Source organism: Xiphophorus maculatus, chromosome 10 (assembly GCF_002775205.1).
Source record: "Xiphophorus maculatus strain JP 163 A chromosome 10, X_maculatus-5.0-male, whole genome shotgun sequence".
NCBI lineage: Eukaryota > Metazoa > Chordata > Actinopteri > Cyprinodontiformes > Poeciliidae > Xiphophorus > Xiphophorus maculatus.
The window spans coordinates 7103772-7127667 of NC_036452.1; the positions used below are offsets into that span (position 1 = coordinate 7103772).

At 35.7% G+C, this 23896-nt stretch overlaps 1 protein-coding gene across 3 annotated transcripts in view; it reads right to left on the minus strand.

Moving 5' to 3' along the window:
- Positions 1–7450: 7450 nt before the first annotated feature.
- LOC102231366 (potassium voltage-gated channel subfamily H member 4-like) overlaps positions 7451–23896 on the minus strand; it is a 52287-nt gene continuing 35841 nt past the window's right edge. For 2 of the 3 annotated variants that reach the window (XM_023341592.1, XM_023341591.1), the window contains 5 exons: positions 19379–19417; positions 17039–17430; positions 15425–15516; positions 13287–13363; positions 7451–11085 (listed from right to left, as the gene is read on the minus strand). In XM_023341592.1, coding sequence (XP_023197360.1) covers positions 10156–11085; positions 13287–13363; positions 15425–15516; positions 17039–17430; positions 19379–19417 — 1530 coding nt within the window. In that variant the 3' untranslated portion in view covers positions 7451–10155. The remainder of the gene's footprint in view (positions 11086–13286; positions 13364–15424; positions 15517–17038; positions 17431–19378; positions 19418–23896) is intronic. The other variant, XM_023341593.1, reaches the window with a different exon arrangement.

Below are 23896 nucleotides of genomic sequence, written 5' to 3' on the forward strand. Positions count from 1 at the left end.
TCAGTCATGTGACACAAGGTAAGAGCCAATCAGACAGCACGTGGTACAAATACGTTTTAAAACGGAGGGGGAAAAAATAGGCAAAAATAAATAGAATTTTTTTTTAAAAGCGTTTTATATAGGCCTAGTTGTAGCTAATTAGCGTCTCAAGAATTGAATTTTAACATTTGGCCTTAAGTCAACCACAGTAATACTTCAAGGCCTCATCTTGATTTAGAAACCCGAAAAAATTACTAAACATCATAGGGGCTCCGTAAAATATAAAAAAATAAGAGACCACAGCAGTGAACCCCATTGAAAACCTCCTGGTTTTCCCACCAAATATTGATTTCTGAACTCTTCCTGAGTTAAAACATTAGTTTTGTAGTTTCTAAATGAATATAAAATTGTTTTCTTTGCATTGTTTGAGGTCTGAATGAACTGCATCTTTTTGTTATTTTGACCAAGTAAATGCTACATTTTTGCTTGGAATTTCAGAGACGTGTTCTCAATGGTTCATGGAATAAAAGAACAATGTTAATTTTACTCAAACAACCTATAAAACGTAAAAAATCAGAGAAACTGATCATTTTAAGTGGTTTCTTCATTTTTTCAGAGCTGAATATCATATAAATATATTCTGCAGATCGGTTGACATACCATACCAAAACAGCAAGAAATATAAATGTCATGTTGGTTTTTTTTTCCTCTGGGTTTCTGTTTTTTGTAGATTACCTTCTTCTAATTGCAGACATTACAACTATGTCTATTGGTAGATATCTTCTACGGTTTATGTAATATTCAACGTTTTGCGACCATTTTTGGTCCCATTAAAATGTTTATTTCAGCTTTTCATATGTTTTACAGATTTAATAACACTTAGGATTATTATATCTTTGATGATTGAGATGATTTATATGTTTACAATTTTTTGAATGTATTTATTTCTTTGGTTCAATTACAATAATTCACTACAAAAGTGATAACAGAACTAAGTTTTATTGTGATATTGCACAAACACACATTAAACCAAAGTGTACTGTCAGTTTAAATGAACTTGTTTGCTTCTTCTCAGTTTGTATCAGTTGCAGAGGTCGGTCCTGCAGCAGCTGGCAGATGACAAGCCGGGATAGTTCACCTTCCTGCAGTCACTTTCTCGATAGCAACCCCTGAAGTAAAAGGGCTCTGTGAAAGCAAATGCGAAAGATAAAGAGTATTAAAAACGTTATTTTCCTGGTTTTGCAGATGGTCTAGTATAAAACGTACGTGGTACACCGTAAAAGTTGGCACTGATGCAGACACTGTCAGAGGTGATGCAGGTCTCTATAGAACTTGGACATCGTCTTTTACCACCACAATGACACCTCAAGGCTTCATCTAGAAGAAAAATCCTTTTTTTACACTTAAACCTTCATAAAAATGAACAGAAATACAGAAAACAACCAAATATGTGTATCTAAGGCTATGTTCACACTGCAGCCTGAAGTGACCCAATTGTGATATTTTGTCAAATCGGATTTTTTTTTTTGGCGTGATCGTTCAGGCTTCCAAATATAAGCGACCTGTATTATGTGATCTCCACTGTGAACTGTAAACGGCCCGAAAGTGTCCCGCATGCGCAGTAGAGGGCAGTGTGTTGCCAACCGCCGTAAAAAAGAAGTAGCGCTGGTTAGTGTTTGATGAAGTAAACATGGATGCTGACGGTGGAGCATAGCTTATGATAATGTAGAAGTGGTTGTCCGATCGGAGCAGCATATTAACAACTTAATCCTCATTATAGTCCGCCGTGGTTGTTGTTTTTCTTCCCACTTTTTTTTTTTTTCTTAAACTTTATTTATTGTAATAAACAACAATACAAATGTACTGTGAACAAATCTCAGGAAGATAATAACAATAATTTACCAGGGGGAGTATAAAATAAAGCAAGAAGATAAGAAAACGACAATAAATATAAATATGTATAAAGGAAATAGCACAAATTGTGACATGTGTGCCAGATGTCACAGTGCATTAACTTAAAAGATAATCCAAAATTCCAAGTTGATTACAAGCCCGTATTGTTGATTCTGCTTTTTGATTAGTGGAGGAATGAATTGTTGATAAATAATGTTTAAGTTCGATCAAAAAAACTAAAAAATTTGGTTTTTTCTTCAAAAATTTGCATTTATGTAGGTGAAATTTAGCCTTAATAATTAGTAAATTGATAAGGAGACTCTTTACATTCATTCCTCCATTTTGTTGAAATCCAAATAAGACATTTTCCCAATATAAGTGAAAGCCTGCTGAAATTTTGGAATCAACAAAGTTACAAAAATGTTGCCAAAATATTTGTTTTTCTTCCCACTTGCGCGAATCGGGACGCAGAATAGTGACGTTTGTCGAGTATCAATGACGTTCAGATCAGTACTCCGAGGAGAGAAGGAAATTAGAATATAGGCTTCTAAAGAATAAGTTACAGTTAAAAATACCAGATATTTTGGGATATTCCTCTTCCTCTGAATATTTATGTTATTTCATAAAATTTCTTAAGAAAACTTATTTAGTGTTTTTTTTTTTTTAAGTTGCGTTCTGATCCACACTCCATACCAGTAGGTGGCGGTAATGCACACCATTAAGTTGCTTGCCAACCGCCATTAAAAACAAAAAGAAGAAGAAGAAGAAGAAGACGTTCAGATCACGTTTTAATCGGATATGTATCGGATATCTGGCCTGGGTCGCATTCGGAAAAAATCCGTCCTGTGTTGTTCAGACTGTCATAAAAAGATCAGATACGGGTCGCATAAAGGGACAAAACTGGCTGCAGTGTGAATGCAGCCTAACAAACAGTTATACATAACACAGAACCGCAGGTTACTTACTCTGGCTGATGAGCAGCAGCACAAAAACAGCAAAAATAACAGCCTTCATGTTTCACAGTCTCTGTCTTGTCTGTGCAAGTTTCTGGAAAACAAAGAAATAATGCAAGAAGATTATTATCTGTATTACTGCTCCAATTATTAATTGTAAAACATTATCCAGAAATAGAAAACGCATGCAGCTAACCTGGTAAATTGTCCTACTGGAATGTGAAATGTTAACTGTAGACCAGTCAGATTAGAGGAGTCCTTTTTATTGTACCTTAATTGCGCAAGCGACTAATTTTTGTATGTTTTTTCTAGAGTGTTGCAATGCTGGGCCGGGGTTTCAGAAAAACACACATTTACACAACTGTGTCACAAACAAAATGTCCCATTATTGATTATTTTGTCAGTGCAAGCACGTCTCTGTGTAACCAAGTGAGCAGTAATGATTTTCTTTTTTCTGTGTGAGGAAATCTGTTGCACAAAAACACATCTGACTCAGAATGAATGAAACCACACATGTACAGGGATCATCGTTAGCTGGCATGTTTTTCAGCAGATTTTTCGTATGTTTTCTGGCCTTTTCTGTACTTTTCTTTTATCACGATATAATCTTTAATTATTTTTCCTTTTTCAAATGACAGATGTTTAACTCACAAATTTTGAATAAATTTGGCCTTCAGTACAAAAGTAAAGAACATCTAGCTAAAAGAAAATGTCCTCAACTTTTCCAAAATGCTACAAAATAAGAATAAAAATATGATCACGTTTATCCACGCTTCACTTCACTGACTCCTTGCTAAATTTAGAAAATAATTTTAAAAATGTATAAATTGTGCCTTTAAAAGAATCAGATATTTCTACTGATAAGTTAATTATTAGCAGACTGTTCTTGTTTTTGATTCAGCCGTGTAAATGTGTGTTTGTTTCCTGAATTTCACAGTCCCAACTACCTGGGAAAGTTAAATAACTGTTTCAAAGTCAACATAAAAATATCTTCATTTGACCATTAAAACTGCAGTGAAAGCACAGCTCATCATTTCGTATTGCAGCAAGACAATTTCAGTTTTTAAGTTTGTACACGATGTCCTAGCTAACATCTGTAGAGGTAAAGGACATAAGAACATAATCTTCAAAAACATGTTTTATTAACAGAATCTCTTTAAGATACTTTCAAAGTGAAGCACGTCAAGATAATTTCAGAAAATTCTGCAAACCTACTTTATTAACACGAAATGAAAACTTATTTTTAAATTGTATTTTTAAGGACTAAACATAGAAATGTTTTTTTGTTTCTGAAGTGAAGAGACCTGCATGAGCTTTGACAACTGTAATGTCGTCAAGGCTGTCAAATCTCAATATTTTATTAGACTAAAACTGTAAATCCTTTGTTTTTGTTTGCACAAAACCATTCCACATTAGGAGTTGCTGTAGACAAAGTATTTTTTTCTTTTTAAAATAATTTCAGCTCAGTCAGATTAGAAAGAAAGAAAAGACAAAGAGTAAGAAAACAGAATAAAACTTTGGAGTAAATCCAAACCATCCAGAACAGAGAACCATGGATCCACAATTAGCAATTAAAAACTACAAACAATAATGAAATAAAACTAATAAAAACTACAAGAACTAATGCAATACACACATTCAGACTACAACACATCTTATTAAAGATCTCAGTGTGTGACAAGGCATGTATCGCACATTTGACAACTGAAAATTTAATGTTTAAATTTAAGTTTAATGTTGACAATGTACCAAAATAAAGTGAATTTATTGATTGATTGATTTTTTAATTTTTTTAAATCATTTTCTAGTTTAAAGTGATCATCTGGGATAGATTTGTGCATATTATCAACACACCAAAAATATGTCAGAATAATAATAGTTTTAATAATAAATTAATAAAATTTAATCCTGTTTTGATTTTCCGTTTCTGTCTCTTTTTAGTAAATAAAAATGCTGAATGCAATAAACTGTACTGCACATTTGAAGAACAGTGAAATACATTTTTTTTTATTGTGTGCATTTCAACACACGATGGCGCAATTTCACAAGAAAAGAAAAAACTCAACTGGGTTTCTCTCAAAAGAAGGTCTCAGAAGGACGGGTTCTGACATAATTGGCAATAAAAATAGAAATAAATACGCTTGAAAGCGTAATTTAAGTACTAAATGTAATATATTAAAAAAAAACTTTCCCAACTTATTTCATTTAACATAAATAGGTATCATATGATCTTTTAATGTTTAATAGAATGAAGAAGTCTCCACATGATCTGATGTTTTAGCTTTTTTTTTTTTTAGCACAAACAAGCATCATGTTAGTCTGAATATTTAATTTTAAATGCACCTTAAAAACGGTCAAATTTCCAGCAAATATTTTACATCTTTGACAGATTTAAAACAATTTTAAAGATTAAAGATTGAAAGAAAAAAGATTACAGAATTATAATGCAGCTATTTCACAAATTCATTTGTAAAGTTTCACTCAAAATGTTTGTTTTTTTTTTTGCTTTTTGCTAAGAAAGCTTAACTTCAAGGCCAGAGATGAGAAATAAAAAACAGCTTCACTATTGTTTACGCCAACAAAAATGTTCAAGGTACAAAATATAAATATAGATTTTTTTGTAAAAAAATTGCTTGTATTTGCCAAAGAGTTTCAAGGAATCATTTTATTTTATTACTCGTGTCAAGCGTGGAGTAAGGCTGTTTTTGTCACATGGGTGCATTAAAGGTTTAATCCTCCCAGAAACAAGTTAAACCTCTCCTTTAATCACTTTCTGTGTCCCTCAGTGGGCTTTGCTGCTGCTTTCGTTTGAATCTGCCTCATTTCTGGTGAGTTCTGCTTAATTTCTGGCTCTCAGGGCCCAAATCTGTTTCGCTCTTTTCTGTTAAGTGTATTAATCTGTTGTCCTCAGCTTCCCTGCGTTTTTCTCAGATCGCCGTGTCACCAAGACTCTGTTCGGTTCTTCCTCAGATTCTCACTGTACTCTCAGTGATTGCTTGTCCTTGGTTTCGTATTTTTCCATCTTCGTGAGATGACACCGTGTCACAACGCAGGCGGCGAGACATAATACTACCCCATCGTATTATCATTGCACTGGATCTGCTTTTCATGAGCTGAGATTACAGTGCATCTTAATGTATCTGATACACTAAACTAACCTGATCTCTGTTTAAATCTTAAGCAGTTTTCCTGTCCTGCTTTTTTGCCCCCCAAAAAAGACTTCTCTTTTCCCTCTTGAATATTCCTTACAAAGTCATCTGCAAAATTTAATACTTTTCAATTTCTGGTATTCATTTGTTGAAATAAGAAGAAATAAACAAAAGACTCTGTTGGTATATTCTTTTGATTGATAAAATATAATCTCTCCAAAACTATTTTAATAATGTGACAGTTATGGAAGTACAGATAAACTGAGGAAAATTAAATAAATTATGTGAACTGTACTGCCTATCATATCAGACAAAGGTTCCTCAATCCGTAAAATAGAAAACACTGGTCAACAACCAAAACGTTGTCTGGGGGTTTTCAACTGTTTTAGGGTAATTTTTATGTACTGAATCCAAAAATCACATTGGTTTTGCTCAATAAAGTCAACTTTCTGAACTATGTAGCAACATGAGCATCAAAATGCATGACTTATTCTCACATATGGATCATTTTCTTCAGGATCTGGGATCAAAGAGTAGAAGAGAATCCATCAGGACAGAAAAGAGACCGAGAACTTTGCACAATGAAGATGTAATGTTCAATTCACATGTACTTACCCTTATCATTGTTTATTATATCATTTAATTAATGCACTGTGTTAGAAAATAATTTTTCTTTCCTCCTAAAACCTTTTTTGGATGAGAAATATTAACAGAAATGAACTAATGTCACAAAAATATAATCAATTTGGTCTAAATCAAATTAGAATAAAAACCTGACCTGATTGAGAAACATGGATGTCATTTATGGATTCAGCTGTGGAAAATAGTCCTAATTCAGTTGAGAAAACATAAACAACTCCCAAAAAATATTTTTTGTAAACCAGTGTAATTAGTCTCTCTGTGAAGAATATTTCCACTTCTTTTTAGAGTTTGTGAAAATTTAGTAAAAATATACAGAAATATGCATTTGTTCAAGTCTTTTCTTTCTTTTAAACTTGTGATTCATGCACAGTAATGGTGACGGTTTTCAGCAGTGGTTGAAAAAACAAGTTAATCTTATAGAGCACAGGAATCATTTTCAACTTTCAATTTATGTATGTTATTCACAAAAAAAAAAAACGTTGCCACAGGTGTTGGTACACCTAAAAATCTCTTCAAAATAAATGTAATTGCAGCATTAATAAAAAAAAAATTTAAGTATTCTTTAAAAAACGACTGACAAGTCTCCCAAATATAACCATGTGGAGTTTGTTAAACTTTATTTGGGAGAATATTATTATTTTATCTTTTTTTTTTTTTTTACAAAAATCACTTCATTTGAGTCAAACATGAACCAAAGACTGAATTAGTCCCCAAAAATCTTAAGTATAACGCAGAATCTGTGGTGTTGTGGGTCTGCTGATTGGCTCAATCAGCAGGATAATGAACATTACTATGCAGCCAACTCAACACAGTAAAGATACTCAGGATGCGGTCTCAGTTTTTTATTTTGACAACCAAGGAGAAACTTTTCAGAAAGAATAAAATACTCTTAATTAATCAGGAAAATTTGTGCTTCCCTCTGAGGAATTTGTGTGGATGAACACGATTTAAATGTTTCAGTTTAATATGGACATTTAGTTTGTATTCTTCAGCAGAGGTGTATTTTGAATGCTTACTACAGAAAATATGACGAAATTAAAATTTTAAATGTTATACTTAATTTGACAGTGTGGAAAATAGGAAATGTCTTTAAATTTCCAGATAATTTGAAGGGCACAGAAAGTAAAAGTTCAGTGGATATACAACAGTCTGAAAAAAAAAGCTGAATTTTGGATTGACATTCAATAAAATAATAAAAAAACAGACAATCTATGCAGTGCACATATTCATACATGCAAAGTGAGGCATGCCATGGTAGTTTTTCTCTATATGAAAATATCCAATAGCTCAGACTCACTTTCTGTATAAATACAGTATTTGTGTACACAATCAATAGTAGATGTAGAAATGTAGAATGCTTACACACTTTTCCTTAGGAAAAAGAATAAACAACTTTTACCATGCAAGAGAGGTAACAGGTTTCATAGATGGCAAAATGATTGAGGACGCTGGAAAAATATACAACATATATACTGCGGCTCCTGTGGCGGAGCTGAAGACACACTTCAGTAAAGCCGATATAATGCACAAAAACATGCTGTTGCATAGAAAGTGACAAATGCAGGAGCCCACGAGTTAGGATGGTAACAAAAAGTACAGATTAACAATCTGTTAGAGACGTTTTAAACTGTATGAAGATGCATGTCGATAAAGCGACAATAGATGCGTTTCCATTACAAATGTGCACAAACGTTTTCCGATAATCTGCTAATGTCGAAAAAACACAATTTCGCAATTGAGGCGTTAACATGAAATAAGTAACTGAATTTAAATCACACGTATACAAGCTTGTTTATGTGCTCAGTCATTAAAACTAATGGTGGTGATGGATCTAAAAACTTACGAGTTTTATTCATATTTTAGCAACTGCAGTAGTGCCCATTATCAGACATCATCAGGCTTAGGCTACGTTCACACCGCAACCTGAAGTGACTCAATTCCAATTTTTTGTCAAAACGGATTTTGTTTTTGCCATGGTCGTTCATGCTTCCAAATATATTCGACTTGTATGCGATTCCCTGTGTGAACTGCAAACGACCTGAAAGTGTCCCGCATGCGCACTAGAGGGCGCAATGACGTCACAGAGAGCGTGCTCAGTGTTTTCCCAACCGCTGTAAAACAGAAGCAGTGCTCAGTGTTTTCCCAACCGCTGTAAAACAGAAGCAGTGCTCAGTGTTTGCGGTATAGCTGAGAGGATTTAGTGTGTGTGAGTGTATAAGTATGAATATAATTTAGTAATTTTTTTTTTTGATTTGAAGATGTATAGTAAAAAAATTAATTTCTGAAGTTACATCTCCGTCCAGTTGATGGCGGTAATGCACAAAATCTGTAAACTGCCATAAAACGCAACAGAAGAAGAAGAAGTGTTTGCGGAAGTAAACATGGAGGCTAACGGTGGAGCATAGCTTATGATTTTGAAGTTGTCCAACCGAAGCCAGCACTTGAACAACTTAATCCTCACTATAGTCCGCCATGGTTGTTGTTTTTCTTCCCGCTTTGGGTGTATCAGGACGCAGAATAGTGACGTTTGTCGAGTATCAGTGACGTTCAGGACCTGGCCGTTGAGACTCGGGTCACATTTGAAAAGATCGGATACGTATCGGATCTCCAAGTGGTCTGGGTCGCATTCGGAAAAATCCAACCTGTGTTGTTCAGACTGTCATGAAAGGATCAGATACGAGTCGCATAACGGCCAAAAAAAAAAAAAAAAAAAAAAAATCGGAATTGGGTCACTTCAGGCAGCAGTGATCGCAGCCTTATTTAGACGTTGGAGCAACAAGCTCCTTATATTAAGGGCGACTACATATATATGTAGTATTTGGGGGAAATTGAAGTCAGCGAGTTTACAGAAGAGCTACCGATTCAATAAACTCACGTTTTGATGAATTGCCCGACGCAGAGAGCTCTGGTGGAGCCAGCTGCATGTCGTCCAAGGAGATCAGTTCCCACAAATAAGCGTGCTGCTGCTGTATACAAACTGGTTGGATGGGAAAAAGTTTTTCCATTTCAGTTTTGCAAAAAACACCAATTCTGATAGGCGTACAAATCTACGGAAGCCGAGAGAGGACGATTTGATAAAAACTTTTCCCCAATGTTTTTTCTCAAAACAGGGAGTTAATTATTTCTGAGATAACTTCCTGTTTTCCAAATACACTTTTCCCCGATGCTTTTCTAGAGATAAAGAGTTAATTTCCTGATGGTTTTTGAGATCAGGAGTTTTAAATCTCATTCCAGCCTTTAAATGGATGCCACTTGCAATTGTGCATAACGGCATGCATTGAAGGATGGAATGAGGTTTAACACACAAATTAATAATCAGGATTAACTCATTATCTCGAGAAAACCATTGAAAAATGAACTAGTTATCTGAAGAAAACAGGCGACCTGCCATCTTAGGAAACCATTGGGAAAAAGTGTATGCGGGAAACAGACATTTTGAAATTGGCATGTGAATTTATTTACGTAATTCCAATTTTCGCAATTTTATGGTCAGTGGAAACGCAGCTACTGTTGCCAAGTTTAACTGAAAAGTGGACGCTTCAGTCTGTGAGATCCAGGCACCATGACTGCTCGGTGCTCTGAGTTTGACCGCCAATGCTGGACCTTCGTGATGACATGCTCTCGCTGTCCTTACTTTCCACAGAGTCCCTGTTGCCCAGCAGACACTCCAAACTGGTGTGCTCTGAAGCAGAGGGGTCACCCAGCGTGAGACGGGGCGCCGAAACATCCATCTGTGGTGATCCCGAATCCAGAGAGGAGTCGGACGGTTGGCTGGGTAATGCAGGTGGTGAAGAGGTGGCAGGGAGGGAGGAGTGCGAGTCGTGGATCTGGAAGGTCGGATTGTGACCCAGAACATCACTGGAGGTTTGAGGCGTTGGGTCCAGCAGGCTGCGTGTGGATGTACCTGCAGGAGCGCTGGATAGAAGGCAGGCGAATTCATCACTGTCACTGGAAGGCTGCAGACACAGCGTGGGATGGGACTGGCTGATGGAGGTTGGACCAGCACCAAGAGGTCGGGACTCATCCCGACTTGAATGACGCACCAAGTCAGGACTTCCACCGACATGAAACGGAGATGGGCTGGTCCATACAGGTAAAGTCATGCTTTCAGTGCTATGGCATAAACCTAACTTAGATGAAGAGTTTAGTGAAAGTCGCAGACAAGCATCAGAGATTGGTGTGGTAGACTGGTTGCTATGGGACTGAACAGTTTCGCTGTAGCTCCGCTGGGTAGCGACTGGTGCACTTTGGTGGCCCCAGGCTTTGAGACTCTGCGGACTGGAATAAAGGCAGTAAGCTGTGGAGGTGCTGGGGGCCATGGGAGAGCTGGACACTGTATGAACAGAGTGAGGACTTGAAAGGCAGGGGGTTTTGTGGTGGTGGTTTACAGATATATGAGCCTGGAGGAGATGCATCATGTTGTGAAGGCTCTTGGTGAGTTCTGATACTTCTTGGTTTAATACGCCCACCTGTGTAGAGCACAGAAGTATGTTATTACAACTAAAAAGCTTTTTACAACAACGTCAAGCAAAGTAAACTTAAAAGAATAGTTCAGAATTGTTGAAGCAAGGCTTGAATTCAGTTAAATCCAGTTGGAGGCTAAAGCTAACAGGTTCGCCAATAGGGGACCAAGATAAAGTGGATTTCTGCAGTAATTAAACCAACTCCAATCTCAAATACATCAATGAGGTCAATAGTGCCTGCAGCTGCAAGGCTGTGCGCACCTTGAAATTTTTCTTTAAGTAAAAAAAAAAAGTTTGATTTTATGATCTAACCCTTCTCTACTATTAACAAAATTGTGGAGAAAAAAATAATTTGTGTCAAAACATCTTGTACGAGGTGCACATCCGTGAGTATGTGGGGACAGGAACGCCAAATCCTAAATTTTATTGGTCAGTTTACTTTCTTTTTTACCGGCTTAGCGCTTTTTCTGCAGGCTAAAAATGAATGAGTGGTTGGAAAATAGCACAAAGAAAGAAAACTCTCCAGGTTTCACCTACATTGAAAATTGCTATTAACAAAAATGGATCAAAACAAAAATATTTTTAGGTTTGGTAATTGAATTGAACTCAGATTGTATGGAAGGAGGCCACCATCATATTCCAGTAACAATAAAAAAATCCCGAACTACTCCAAAACAGTTTAAATCCTTCAAGTCTTCCCATTGGGTGGGAGAGAGACACTGGAAGGTGCCGTTACATTTATGCATTCACTTAACGCAGTACTGGAGCGACTCATACCTCACTCATGCTGTTACATTAAAACACACAGATGTTTACGATGTGCACAAATGTTACTGGAAAAGGGGGTTTGTGTTACTAGTTAGTTGTTTTATAGGTCAAATGTTGGTGGTTTAAGCATCCTAGAATAAACTACAGCTGCCTTTAAAGGAACGCGAATAGTATTTAACTTTCTAAGGTCACACACAATATTACGCTTAATAAAACGAAAAGGTTGTTTTAAAAAAAAGACGCCCCATTCAGACGTTTGCCAGTAAGGACTTTACAGTACAATTCAATACTAAAACAGTCAGTAGAAGGAAAAAACATATTCTAAGCCTAAGTCCTAAAAAGAGGGAAAATTAATCAGCTTGTGTGTTGAAGTTTATTTGGTGCCTTATTTGTGAATATAATAACAAAGATGTCCTAATGAGAGAAGAAGAAAAGATGTTTGGGGGAGGGGGTTAGAAATGCCACCTCAGAGCTGCACTGTCCTGAGTTTTTCCAAGTCAGCACTCCTGATGTTCTTCTGCATTGCAGAAGTGCCCTGCTGATTAATTAATATTAACTTCTGACCGCACCTTACTGGGTCCATCTGGGCGCACCAAATGCAACTCCAATATGTTTGTTTTTTGAATATATCAAATTATGTTATTGCAGCATAATATCACTGATTGACTTGCTGATACTCCTTATATTTAGTGTTTAATATATTTATTAGGCGTTTCACATAAATAAATAAAAAAAATCACAATTCCAACAAGGAAGAAAAAGAAATAAACAAACAAAAAAAAACACCCAACAAGCAACCAACATCCTTGTAAATACAGTCACCTATGAGGTAGGTAGCAAAACAAAATAATAAAAAAAAACATTAAGACTCCTTTTATTTAATATGTAAAAAATTCATCACTTAAGATATAAGGCTCTTTTCTTTTAGTCACTTCTCAAAACGGGAAATACAAAAAAAACAAGCAAGTTATCAAACATGCCAACAGTAGTTTGGAAACTAAACAAAAAAAAAAAACAAAACATTTTCTGTTTTTGATCACTAAAATGATCAAGAAATAATAATTGTGGAAATAGTGACCTTTATTTTTTTGTAGCTTTTCAAGAAGAAAGGCAGAGAGAAAGAAAGGAAAGACACAGAAAATATACGTTGCTTGCTCCTCTAGGTTGTAATATTTATTCCTCCACTGACAAAATGTCCTCAAAATAAAGGTTGAAATAATACAAATAAAATTAAAAAACAAAAATAAGTGCTGTTTTCATATAAGATTAATTTGCTTCAAGGCTGTTCACACATTGTCACCAGAGGTGCCAATAAGTAAACAAAATCCCAATTTGTGCTTGTGCTAAAACTGGTTTTATATCATAACATATTTTTGCAAAGACAGAATTTCATGGCCGTAAATCATATTTACTCTTAATCCTGTTTTAACTTACTTTACCTTAAGATTTAGCTGAGCTATGCTCTCCTTCACCTCCTCCGTCTCCTGCAGCAGAGTGGCATTTGTTTGTGTGGTTTCTGGAGAATTACGAGAAAAAGATAAAACACATAAGAAAAAAAAAATCACATCACAGAAATCTTAACTTTATATGAGTTTTAATAAAACATTGTGGATCTATAGATTCAGAATGATAAAATTATTGCTCACTTATAATCCGTGCTGGTTATTAAGAATGTGCATATTTTCATTTTTCTTTTTCCATTTGTGAAAAACATTTGAAATTCAAGGCCTCTGTTTTATGAGTTTTGTGACATGATAACACAATGTGTTAACACAGAAAAGTGAAAAAAGACAAGAATAAATAGTTTAGAAATGGCACGAATTGTTCTGCAGCAAGAAACTAGATGGGCAAATTTACAAAAATATGCATCTTGCTACGTTTTTATTCAAATTTTTTATGCAAACCATCTGCTTTTTTCCCCTGGATCAATGACACAAACTGCACTTGTAACACAGGGATAAACACACCAAAGATACAAGCAATATACAGCTATTTTTGCCTCAGTGGCTGTAGGAATTGGAGATTGGGGTAAAAAATGTTTCTTCACTGCAAACTCCAGATCAGGAAAGATTGAGACACTCCTCATAATCTATGAACAGAGCTGGTCTTTGAGAATCCATTGCTTTTTGCTTTGGTGCAAGTTTACACAAACACAAATTAAAAAGTGAAGATTTTTAACTAAACCAAATTAAATGTGGCGAAATGGCAACAGAGCAGCTCTTTGCTAAAATGCAGACCTTGTGTGAGAAGTATGTGAAACACAAATTACTCTTTGGACATATTTAGCGGATACAAAAAGCTTTGTGACATTATCCCAGAGAGAGTAATTAGGAAGCACAGTGCACAGTGAACCATGAAAACAGACAATAGTTTGTATTTATGCTTTTGCAGAAGGTAGAGATTATTTTAAAAGTCTATATAATGGAATCAGATCCACTTCCAGCCTTAAAAAATAACACAAAAAACAACAAGAAGATAATGGAGGAATGGATGGCAGCCTTGTTGGTTATGAACCTTTGTTTTAAAATAAGTCAGAGTGAGTTTTTGAAGATTTTCAGAGAACCAGCGCATAGTAAAATAAAAATATTCCTCCATACGTTAGCTCTGGTCAAGGCTAAAGCATTAGTCACTGTGAATTTGCTTTTCCTTTTCTCTCTAAATTACTAATGTTCCTCAGCAGCGATTATAGTTGACATCATTTACTTTCTGCTACAATCAAAAAAATGCATTTATTCACAAACATAAGATTTGCAACTTTACGTGGATCAAATCTCCGCTTGCAAACCTCTCTGCTCGCTTGCGAATTCACTTCTGCTCTCGTTCAAAACCAAAAAGTACTGTCGCCTGGCAACCTCTCAGCCAATAGAATGAAAGTGTTATACTGGGTGCATTTGTTTTCTTCTAGTGGGTGTGCCTGTGTGGCTACTATCGATTGTAGCACACGTATCGGCTGAGAGGTTGCCAGGCGACGGTACTTTTTTATTTTGGGCGCGAGCAGAGAGGTTCGCACACGGAGTTTTGAGCCAAGCAGAGAGAAGTTTTGAGCATGAGGAGAAAGAGTTGAGAAAGCACAGTGAATATTTGAAAGAGAGCAGAAGCTTTGAATACAAGGAGTAAGTTTCAAGAAGAAAGACATGAAGTCCTGCTTTCAAACTGAAAATGTTAACAAAAGTACTAAAAGTTTTGAGAAGAAAGATGAAATCCTGCTTTCAGACTGAAAATGTGTGCTCTCGAATTATGGCAGAAAATTTCCATCATATATTTCGTACTACAAATGCACTGCAAAAACTGCATATTGACTCCAGTAAAGTAAATCAACCGGACCTTGTGTGACCTGAAGCCAACAGACATCAGCAGAAACTCAGACAGTGAGAACCCCGTTCTGACCTCACTTGTCCTTTCACATGTTCTCTGACTCTGTGGACACCTGGCTGTCTTTCCTTTCTGCTGCGCTCTCAGATTTCCCCAGAAGGAGGCAGGCCCGCCTCACATGCACCCACTGTTTGAACTCTCCGGTTTACCTCCACGCCATCTGGCCTCCAGCTTACCGCTGTGGCTGGGGGGCGGTGTGCCTTACCTGGGGTGATGCCACCTGTTCTGGAGCTGGGCTTGCTGTGCTCCACGGTGAAATGGAACGTGTGGCCGTTGTCTTCGATGCCATCTACAACCCTGATAGGAGATGGAGAATGTGGGTTAATGTTACAGTAGAGCTTTTTCAATTATCATCAGAGACACAAGATGATCCAAGAATGTGCCATGAGAGCTGCAGCTGGCAGACGCCCATGTGGGTTTCGATGTGATGGGATGAGATATTTGAGCTGTATGAACCAGCGCTTACCCACATGTGGAGCTTACTGGGTGATACATTATAAATACAGACGGTAGGGCAGCAAGATAAGGTCCTCTAGTAATGAAATACTGTGACATCTGCTGTAATATGCATTTACAGGAGTTGTGGGACGCCATCAGACTGAGCATCATTCTTCTTCGGTGTTTTTCTATTGGAGTGAACTCCAACGCTTCTTTAAAATTATACCTGTGTGCACAATTTGAATTTATTTGGGATTTACTCTAATCAACACTGTTATTTATGCAGACAGCCCCCCTGATGTTTTGTAAAATCTTCTTTAGCACTTTGCAGAGAATTCAAACTCTTTTTATAACCATTCATTAGCTCCTAGCATAAACCTGGCTGGATATGTGACCACTTTGGATTGGTTGATTTTTGAACAGGGAGCTGGTTTTAAGCCAATTGGTTTTATTATAGCTAAATGTATGTCAAATATTGAGTCCAAATTTGAAATGTTTTGCTGTTTATTTGAGGTTGTCCATCATTTTTCCACTTACTTTGTGGAATGTGCCACTGCCTGCAAAGTTTTGTATACCTCACTTTGACACCTTATATCATATGTCTAATAATTTATTAAAACATCATCCTCTTCTTTTTCATATCTCTTTTACCTCTCCTGTCTTCTTATCCCCAGTGGGTAATTTGTTGTGCAGACAGCAGTGAAGAGAAAAAAAAACAACTAAGGATTGATTATTCTATCAATCATTCTGACGATTAATTGATTAATCAGATAAAAAAAAATGGTTTGAATTTTCATTTAACCACTTAAGCCTTTTTTTTATGCAATATCAGAAATACACTAAGATGCAAATAAGTAATTCAATTGCTTTTTAAAATAAGAAAACAAACATTTTAATGTGTAAAATGCAGCAATGTAGCATTCCTATAGTGAATTTGAGTCTAGGAAAGCTACGTCTATGCCATTTGAGGAGTTTTGTATAGAACAAATTTATGGACAAAGGTGTTGTGTATCTTAAATGCAAAAAGTATATATATTTTGAACAGGTTAAAGCATTTTGCTGAATATGCTTTTAGGGTTAGGTTTGTTTGTTTTTTTTAGCAAATGGTCTTTTTTGAGTCTGTATTCTCCATTTAATGAGTACTCAATTACTAAATCAGTTGACGATTATTTTAATAATTGATTTATCACCATTAATTTTTTCAGATACCAAAGATCCGTATTAGTTCTAATGATATGGACGTGAAATTGTACAAACTTCATCAGTTTCAACAGGTAGTTAACTAATAATACTATCAAAACAAACTGCATTATTCAAGTCATTCAGCTTCATCTTGCCATTTTTACCTAAGTAGAAAAGCTAGGTAAATATGTCTTGATACCTGGGACTGAGATCCGGTGGTGGAAAACACATCACTGTCGGGATGAGCAACTTTGCAGGTTTTTGCTCGTCTCCCAGCTCGTCCTTGGCTGAAGTTGAAGCCTGAGTTGTTGGGGTGGAAAAGGAAGTGCTGTGCTCTTTTTTTGAAGGTGGCTGAGGGGATAAGCTTTGTCCAGGGAATCCTCGGCTGAGGTTTGGTGAACGGCAACGTCGCAGGGCGTTGAACTGACGCAGCTCGTCTCCTAGCAGGTTCCCCAGGGAGGTGCGGCGAACCGGGCTGGTGAAATTGGGCAGCAAGAGGTTGCGCCGAGAGCGCGTGGCTGGAGAGAGGTGGAAGGCGTCATCAGGGTCGTCCGACTTCGTCTCCACAATAGGAGGGAGCTTTGGTGACTGCTGGAAAGGAGCACAATAAATAGACACAGCAGTCTTAAAAACATTACATTTTGCCATATATTATCAAAATCATCAAGCAAATACACATCAAATATGTTGATCAATGTTTCATTTACTGCTAATCAGAGGCAACTCTACACAGGTGGGTTTTAAGCTTTGATTTTACTTTTACTTTACTGTGGGACCCAGTTTTCTTTGCAGTTCTGTCTTAATTCAGCCTCATTTGACAGTTTTGGGCTTGGAGGACCTATTTAAGGTAATGGTGCAACATCTCCATCACGTTTAAGTCCAAACTTTGACTGCGCCACTCCCAAGTGTTCATTTTTTTAAAAATTTCCACTATAAACCAAGAGTCCTTTACAACAAATATAAATAAGTTTTGTAAGTGATGTTAGTACCACTTAGCAATTCTTGCAAAATATAATAAACTGAATTTTCTTTCGTATTTTATTTTTTAAAAAGATTTTTTGAGACAGTATGTACTAAAACAATCCTGGTTTGCTCTTTAAAATATAAAACCAGGAAATGCAATACATGTTGCAAAAACAGATCTTATCACCCCAGCAGATCAATACAATGATGAGCAACTATTGATTTTTTTTTAATATATATTATTGATTTAGAAAGAGCCTGTGTCGATTCCAGCTAAAGGTTAATTACCCCAATCACTCCTGAAGCTGCAAGTACATTTCAACAACCAATAAAGTGAGCAATGTGACCTCAGCTCTAAAAATAGCAGGAAGAGATGGGTGAGCGTACGGTACAAGATAAGAAAAGTAGCTCAGAAGATTTCAGAGAGTTATTGACCCAGTTAGTGAGCTAACTCCCGGGACTGGACTGCCCTGTCTCTTCTAAACGAGCTTCAACCTGGAGAGGAAAACCTCGCCCAGACCGTCCCACAGAACCAGCTGCAGCACCGTATGTCCCAGAAAAACAGGAGGGATTGCCTCAAAAATCCACAGGCTGCTGGAAACCAGGGGAAATTGCTTCTTCTGCCTTTAATTACACTGTGTGTAATTATTAGGCAATGAGGTGATATAATCTCATCATTTAATGCATACTTGCCAACTCTAAGCTGCATAAACTTAGTGGATTTAACTTTACCATTTGATGTGTATTTGTATTTTGTGTAGTTTTAGGAGACTGACTCTTTCTCAAGGTGTGAATAATTGTCTCTGGGTAAAATAAAACAAAACAAAAAAAGATTTAACTTACTCAGTTTGCATGTGTGGGTTTTGTATTTTGTATACCTGAGATAAATTATTTAAAATATCAAAAGTGGGCTAAGAAATACCTGAAGATAGATTTTCAAATCATTTCTATGCACATCAAAAACACAAAATCTTACAAAATAATTTTAGACTAGTTTCTTATTCCACTGAAAATATGACTAACTTAAAAGTAGCTTTTCAGCTACATATAGAGGCTTGTTTAAAGTAAATAATTCCTTAATATTGATGAAAAAGTTCTTGTTCTATTGGCAGATAAATTGACTTATAACATGGGAAAAATGTCTTGTTATAAGTTAAATAATCTGCCAATAGATCAAGAACTTTTTCATGAACATTAAGGAATTATTTACTTTAAACAAGCCTTTACATGTAGCTGAAAAGTTACGTGTTAGTTGGTTTTGGCTAAGATATTTTCACTAGAAAGTAGACCAAATGGATGAATCGGGACTGAAATTCTTTTAAGAAAGACAAAACCTCATCTTTACTTTCTTAAATATTCAAATTTGAGGCTTATTAAAATGTTGGATTCACTGAGAGCGCTGTAGATGTTTCGTATGAAAATGAATCCTCAATAATATGCCCTTTCTATGACCGTGCATGCAGTGCAGTGCTCCCGTTTCTGTAACAACGTACTAACAAGTTCAGAAAGCACATCGTAAAAGGGAATAAAAACACTTTGAAAACCTGGATGGGTATTAAATGAACGCAGAGCTCACATGGGGAAGTCTGGGCGACTTGCAGAATCTGCTGAAGCCCTGCAGGGACAAAAAGGAAGGAGACAAAAGACGACAAGTTGGGAAAAACTGCACTTTTAGTGTGTTTGAAGACGTTTGAAAATATGGTAAGCTTCTTAAAAGCACAACTGAGTCAAAATATAAAAAATAAGCAGTTTTTGAAGGAAACGAAATGAACTTAGCATGTAAACCTCAACCCAAAAGAGGTTAAAAGGATAAAGTGGTGCGTGTTAAGCTTGGCAGGAAGAGAGAGGATCGTCACAGGAATTAATCATTTAATAAGACGTCCAGATTTGCGCAAGTAAATGTGTAAATAATTAACCTTTTCAAATGTATTTTCCAACCTCATCAATTTCCCCTTAAAACCATGCTGCTTAAATATTAAATTAGAAATCCTCTACACCACATGTGTCAAACTGAAGGCCCGTGGGCCAAATGTGGCCTGCCGAAGCTTTTTATGTGGCCCTCTAGACTACAAATTACATGAATAAGTCCCTCCAGTTTTTCAACAAATGTTCAAAATTCACACAAAATCTACAAATCCCCAAATTTTTTCTGATTTTTACTGTAAAATTTTCTCAAAATTGGCCAAAAACATTGAGTTTAACATCAGCTTTACTTGATGTGTTGTATGGCGATTAATAAAAAGCCACATTTAACATCATACATTAGTGGAAATATCATAAAAATTCAAATATTTCTAAAATCTGTGATTTTGGTTGTTAAAAAAACCACAAAAGAAAAACAAAACACCAGGATTGGATCAGTCCATCCAATGCTGGTGAAAAGATGTTCAATATTATTTTATTTTAAGAAACACTAATTAAATGCTGAAACAAACAGCTATTTATTAATATTTAACGGTTAAATTAGTTTTATCAATACATTCTGGCACACCTGGCCCTTTAAGAACACTCAGATTTTTGAAAGTGATCTGCTACTTACAGAAAATATTTATTAATTTCAATCAAAAAGTAAAAAAATAATAATTCTCTCCCCTTGCTTTATTTATTTGTTTATCTCCCTCCTCTGGAATTTGACTTATTACTGTTATTTTTTTTACATCTGTTCCTTATGAGATGCTACAATTTCCTATTTGTCATTTACTGCCACTTCAGCTCAATAATGGAAGCTCAAATGAGCAAGAGTTCTCAAGATTATCCCCAAAAATAATGAAGCCTGGAGTTTTACAGGCAATGAGTCGCAGCTGCAATTATGAACTGATTGCAGTCGGTGCATTCGCCGCCCCAGATGGTTGTTTTTATAACACTGGTAATCACATTTTTTAATAATCTCAACTAATTTAATGCACAACTCATAAAACAAATGAAACCGGTGGAGGAAAATTGCCAATTATCTTCATCGCAGAACTTTGAAAATGGAAAATGAACATAACAGATGAGCTGTTAAAGTTTAAGGTTAGCTTGTGTAATGTTTCAGGATGGGTCATTGGTCCACTTTTTTGTTTCTGCATATATTTGAATGAATCGCCAGACATTTTTCCCCCCAACCTAATTACTTGTAAGTTTGTTTTTCTCCTGGTGCGTGGCAAAATTAGTTTTGGCTATTAAGCAATGGGGAGGCTAATTATTTAGCAGTGGTGCAGCCTTCTCTAATCGATGAAAAATGTTCTGCAGGAACTGACACAGACACACAATTAGTGGCTGACAAGCTCTATGAAGAAGGCATTAAATTTAATCCTCAAAGCAAACGGTTGAGTTTAAAAATAAACGATGAAAAGGAAATTAAAGTTTGAATCAGTTTAGATTGTGGTAGCCCACATAAAGTATCTCTTATTCTTTGAAAATGAGGATAAATAAGATTATAATGGAATCAAACTAATGGAAATTTTGCACCAAATGACCCGAGATGAGAGCTATTAACAATTAATAAGTCCACATCTAAATTTATATCTAGATTTCAAATCTGTGTTCATATATGCTCTCCTATCCAATCTATTCAATATTGAGCTTTTTTTTCAAAGAACAGTGGACAACGATTTCAGAGCAAAAGCTGGTAGAAACAAACTCCTAAACCAAGTAACTGTTTGGTTTAAATTGCAGCATTAAGTTAAAACTCAATTCAAGATTAATGAACTATCAGAACTTAAAAAAACAAATTTTATGTACTTGTTTCTTGTCGTTAAATCAACTTGATGAACTTTAATTTCTGAGTTAGAACCAAAACAATTTTCTTGTCAACTTAAATTGCATTTTCAAGTTAAACCACCTTCAAATGTTTTACAGTTTGTTGTTACACTTGACAAAATCCCAAACAGTAGATCTGGATAGCTGTTCAGATTAGTAAGATTGAATCATTACCAGTGTCATTTGAAAGCACCAATTAATTGATTCTACTTGCATTTTAAGACATGACAAAAAGCCAATATGGCAACAACCTTTGTGTTTTATATATATTTTCACTGCGAGTGTGTAGATAACAATGTGTGTCATCTGTTTTCGATGTCTGGCAGCTATAAATTTGACCATTCTTTGTTCTTCAACCAGGGAAACATAGCTAAATCAAACACAATAGCGGAAAAACACTGAAATGAAGAAAATTAACTTCTATTAAGTTTACATGCAGAGAATTGGTAATTTGCCAGTTTAACTTTGCATTGGGGTATCAAAATGTTGAGCATCATTCAGCTTTTGAAGTCCTAATTAATACAGTGAAAGCTGCGTCCCTCAGCCTGACTGACAAAAAGACGTCCTCTAATTAGCAAACCCATCACAGATGTCTCATCCTTCCTGTTCCAAACTATAAAAATCAAAACAAGGCGAGGATAAAAAACAAACAAACAAAAAAAAAGATTAAACTAATGAGCAACAAAACTTTCAAACAATGGAGACGACTAGAGGGGATCAAGAGGAACTAACAGACTGTTAACAACAATCAGTTTTTAGAAAGAGTAGAGGGAGAGTTGTCACTTTTGTCAGTCACACACCACAGACATCCCACCGTTAATTTGTTTTCAGTTCAGAAAAATGCCATACAAAATAGCTACCCAACGTTTTTGTTGTCTTGTTCTCCATTTCAGTCCATATCAGCCATGGCTTTAAAATGTGACGGTTATAAAACCATGGGTTAAAATCCTGTTAATGAGATACTAGATACAAGTGTTGCAGTAACTGAAGTAACAGTCTGGCTTCTAAAACTCATAGTACTACTTCAACAGGGTTTCCCCTGTGTATTATAAGCCTGGCGGGCCACCAGGCTTTACTTGTACCCCCACCAGGCTAAGCATTATTTATTTAAGTTTTTTAAAAATGTTTGCACTTTTTAAGACTTTATAGTTGGTGTTCAGGTATTAATCTTCCAATCTTCCAGTAACACATAATTATCAAGTAATATTTCCAAATTTTCTGTCAACTTTAAACATTTTTTAACTCAAAAACACAATGGCTGCTGGATGAATGACTGTCCTGGCGCCCAGCCACCCGGGCTTTGCAAGTTTTCTGGGGGAAACCTTGTTCAACATATTTTTACTCAAGGAAAAGTAAAACTTAGCCATCCAAAAATTACTCAAGTAAGAGTAAAAACGTATTTGGTAAAAAGTCTACTCAAGTACTGATTAACTGATCAAATTATCAATCGTTTGATATTAAAAATGGCATCATCAGACAGACCACAATATAAAGTCAAGTGGAACTTTTGGTATTTTAAGGACAGAAATGACGGTAATAACCAAATTCATGTAACAAAAAATAACAAAATAAATTGTTTCCAAATCCGTTCCTTTCAACAAAAAACTACAACCTGAACAGAAACGTCAGATCTGTGTCTGGTGAATTTTTGGTTAAAACATGTTTGAAGTTGAAGAATCCAGAAATTTTACTCAAGTAAGAGTAGCGATACTTCATAATAAAATTACTTAAGTAAAAGTTAAAAGTACAGCGTAGCAAAAGTACGTTTCAAAAAAATTACTGAAGTAAATGCAAATGCGTAAAAGTAACTAGTTACTACCCAACTCTGCTAAAACTCAATGGCTTTAGGCACACTTACATTTTCATTTTCTTTAATTGCTTTTGCTAACTACAAACCCTTTTTTTCTGTTATTTAATCTCATGATTGAATAATAACACTTATGGTTTACTTTAACATTCATTTAGCAAACCTACGTAAGCACAGGAACACATACTGTGATGGTTGTGGGTTTGCCGTGTTGATTAGACTTTAAAAAAACCTTCAACAAGAAGTAAGGTACTTGAACTAATGTATTCTTATTACACAGTTCATTAGCTGTGTTTGTCATATTAGCATAACGTTTAATTTACCCCATTATAATGATTGGAAAAGCAGAAAAGTGAAGAAAAAACCAAAAGGAGAATACATGTTCACATCTATTTACACTCCAGGGCTTGTATGTGTTGTGAATTTGTGAAGTAAAAGTAAACTAAATTGAATTTATTCAGCAACTGTTGTAGCCATATGAGATTGTAGGATACATTAATCATATTTTAATTCATAAAGGCATTTTCTAAGATAAATTAACATAAC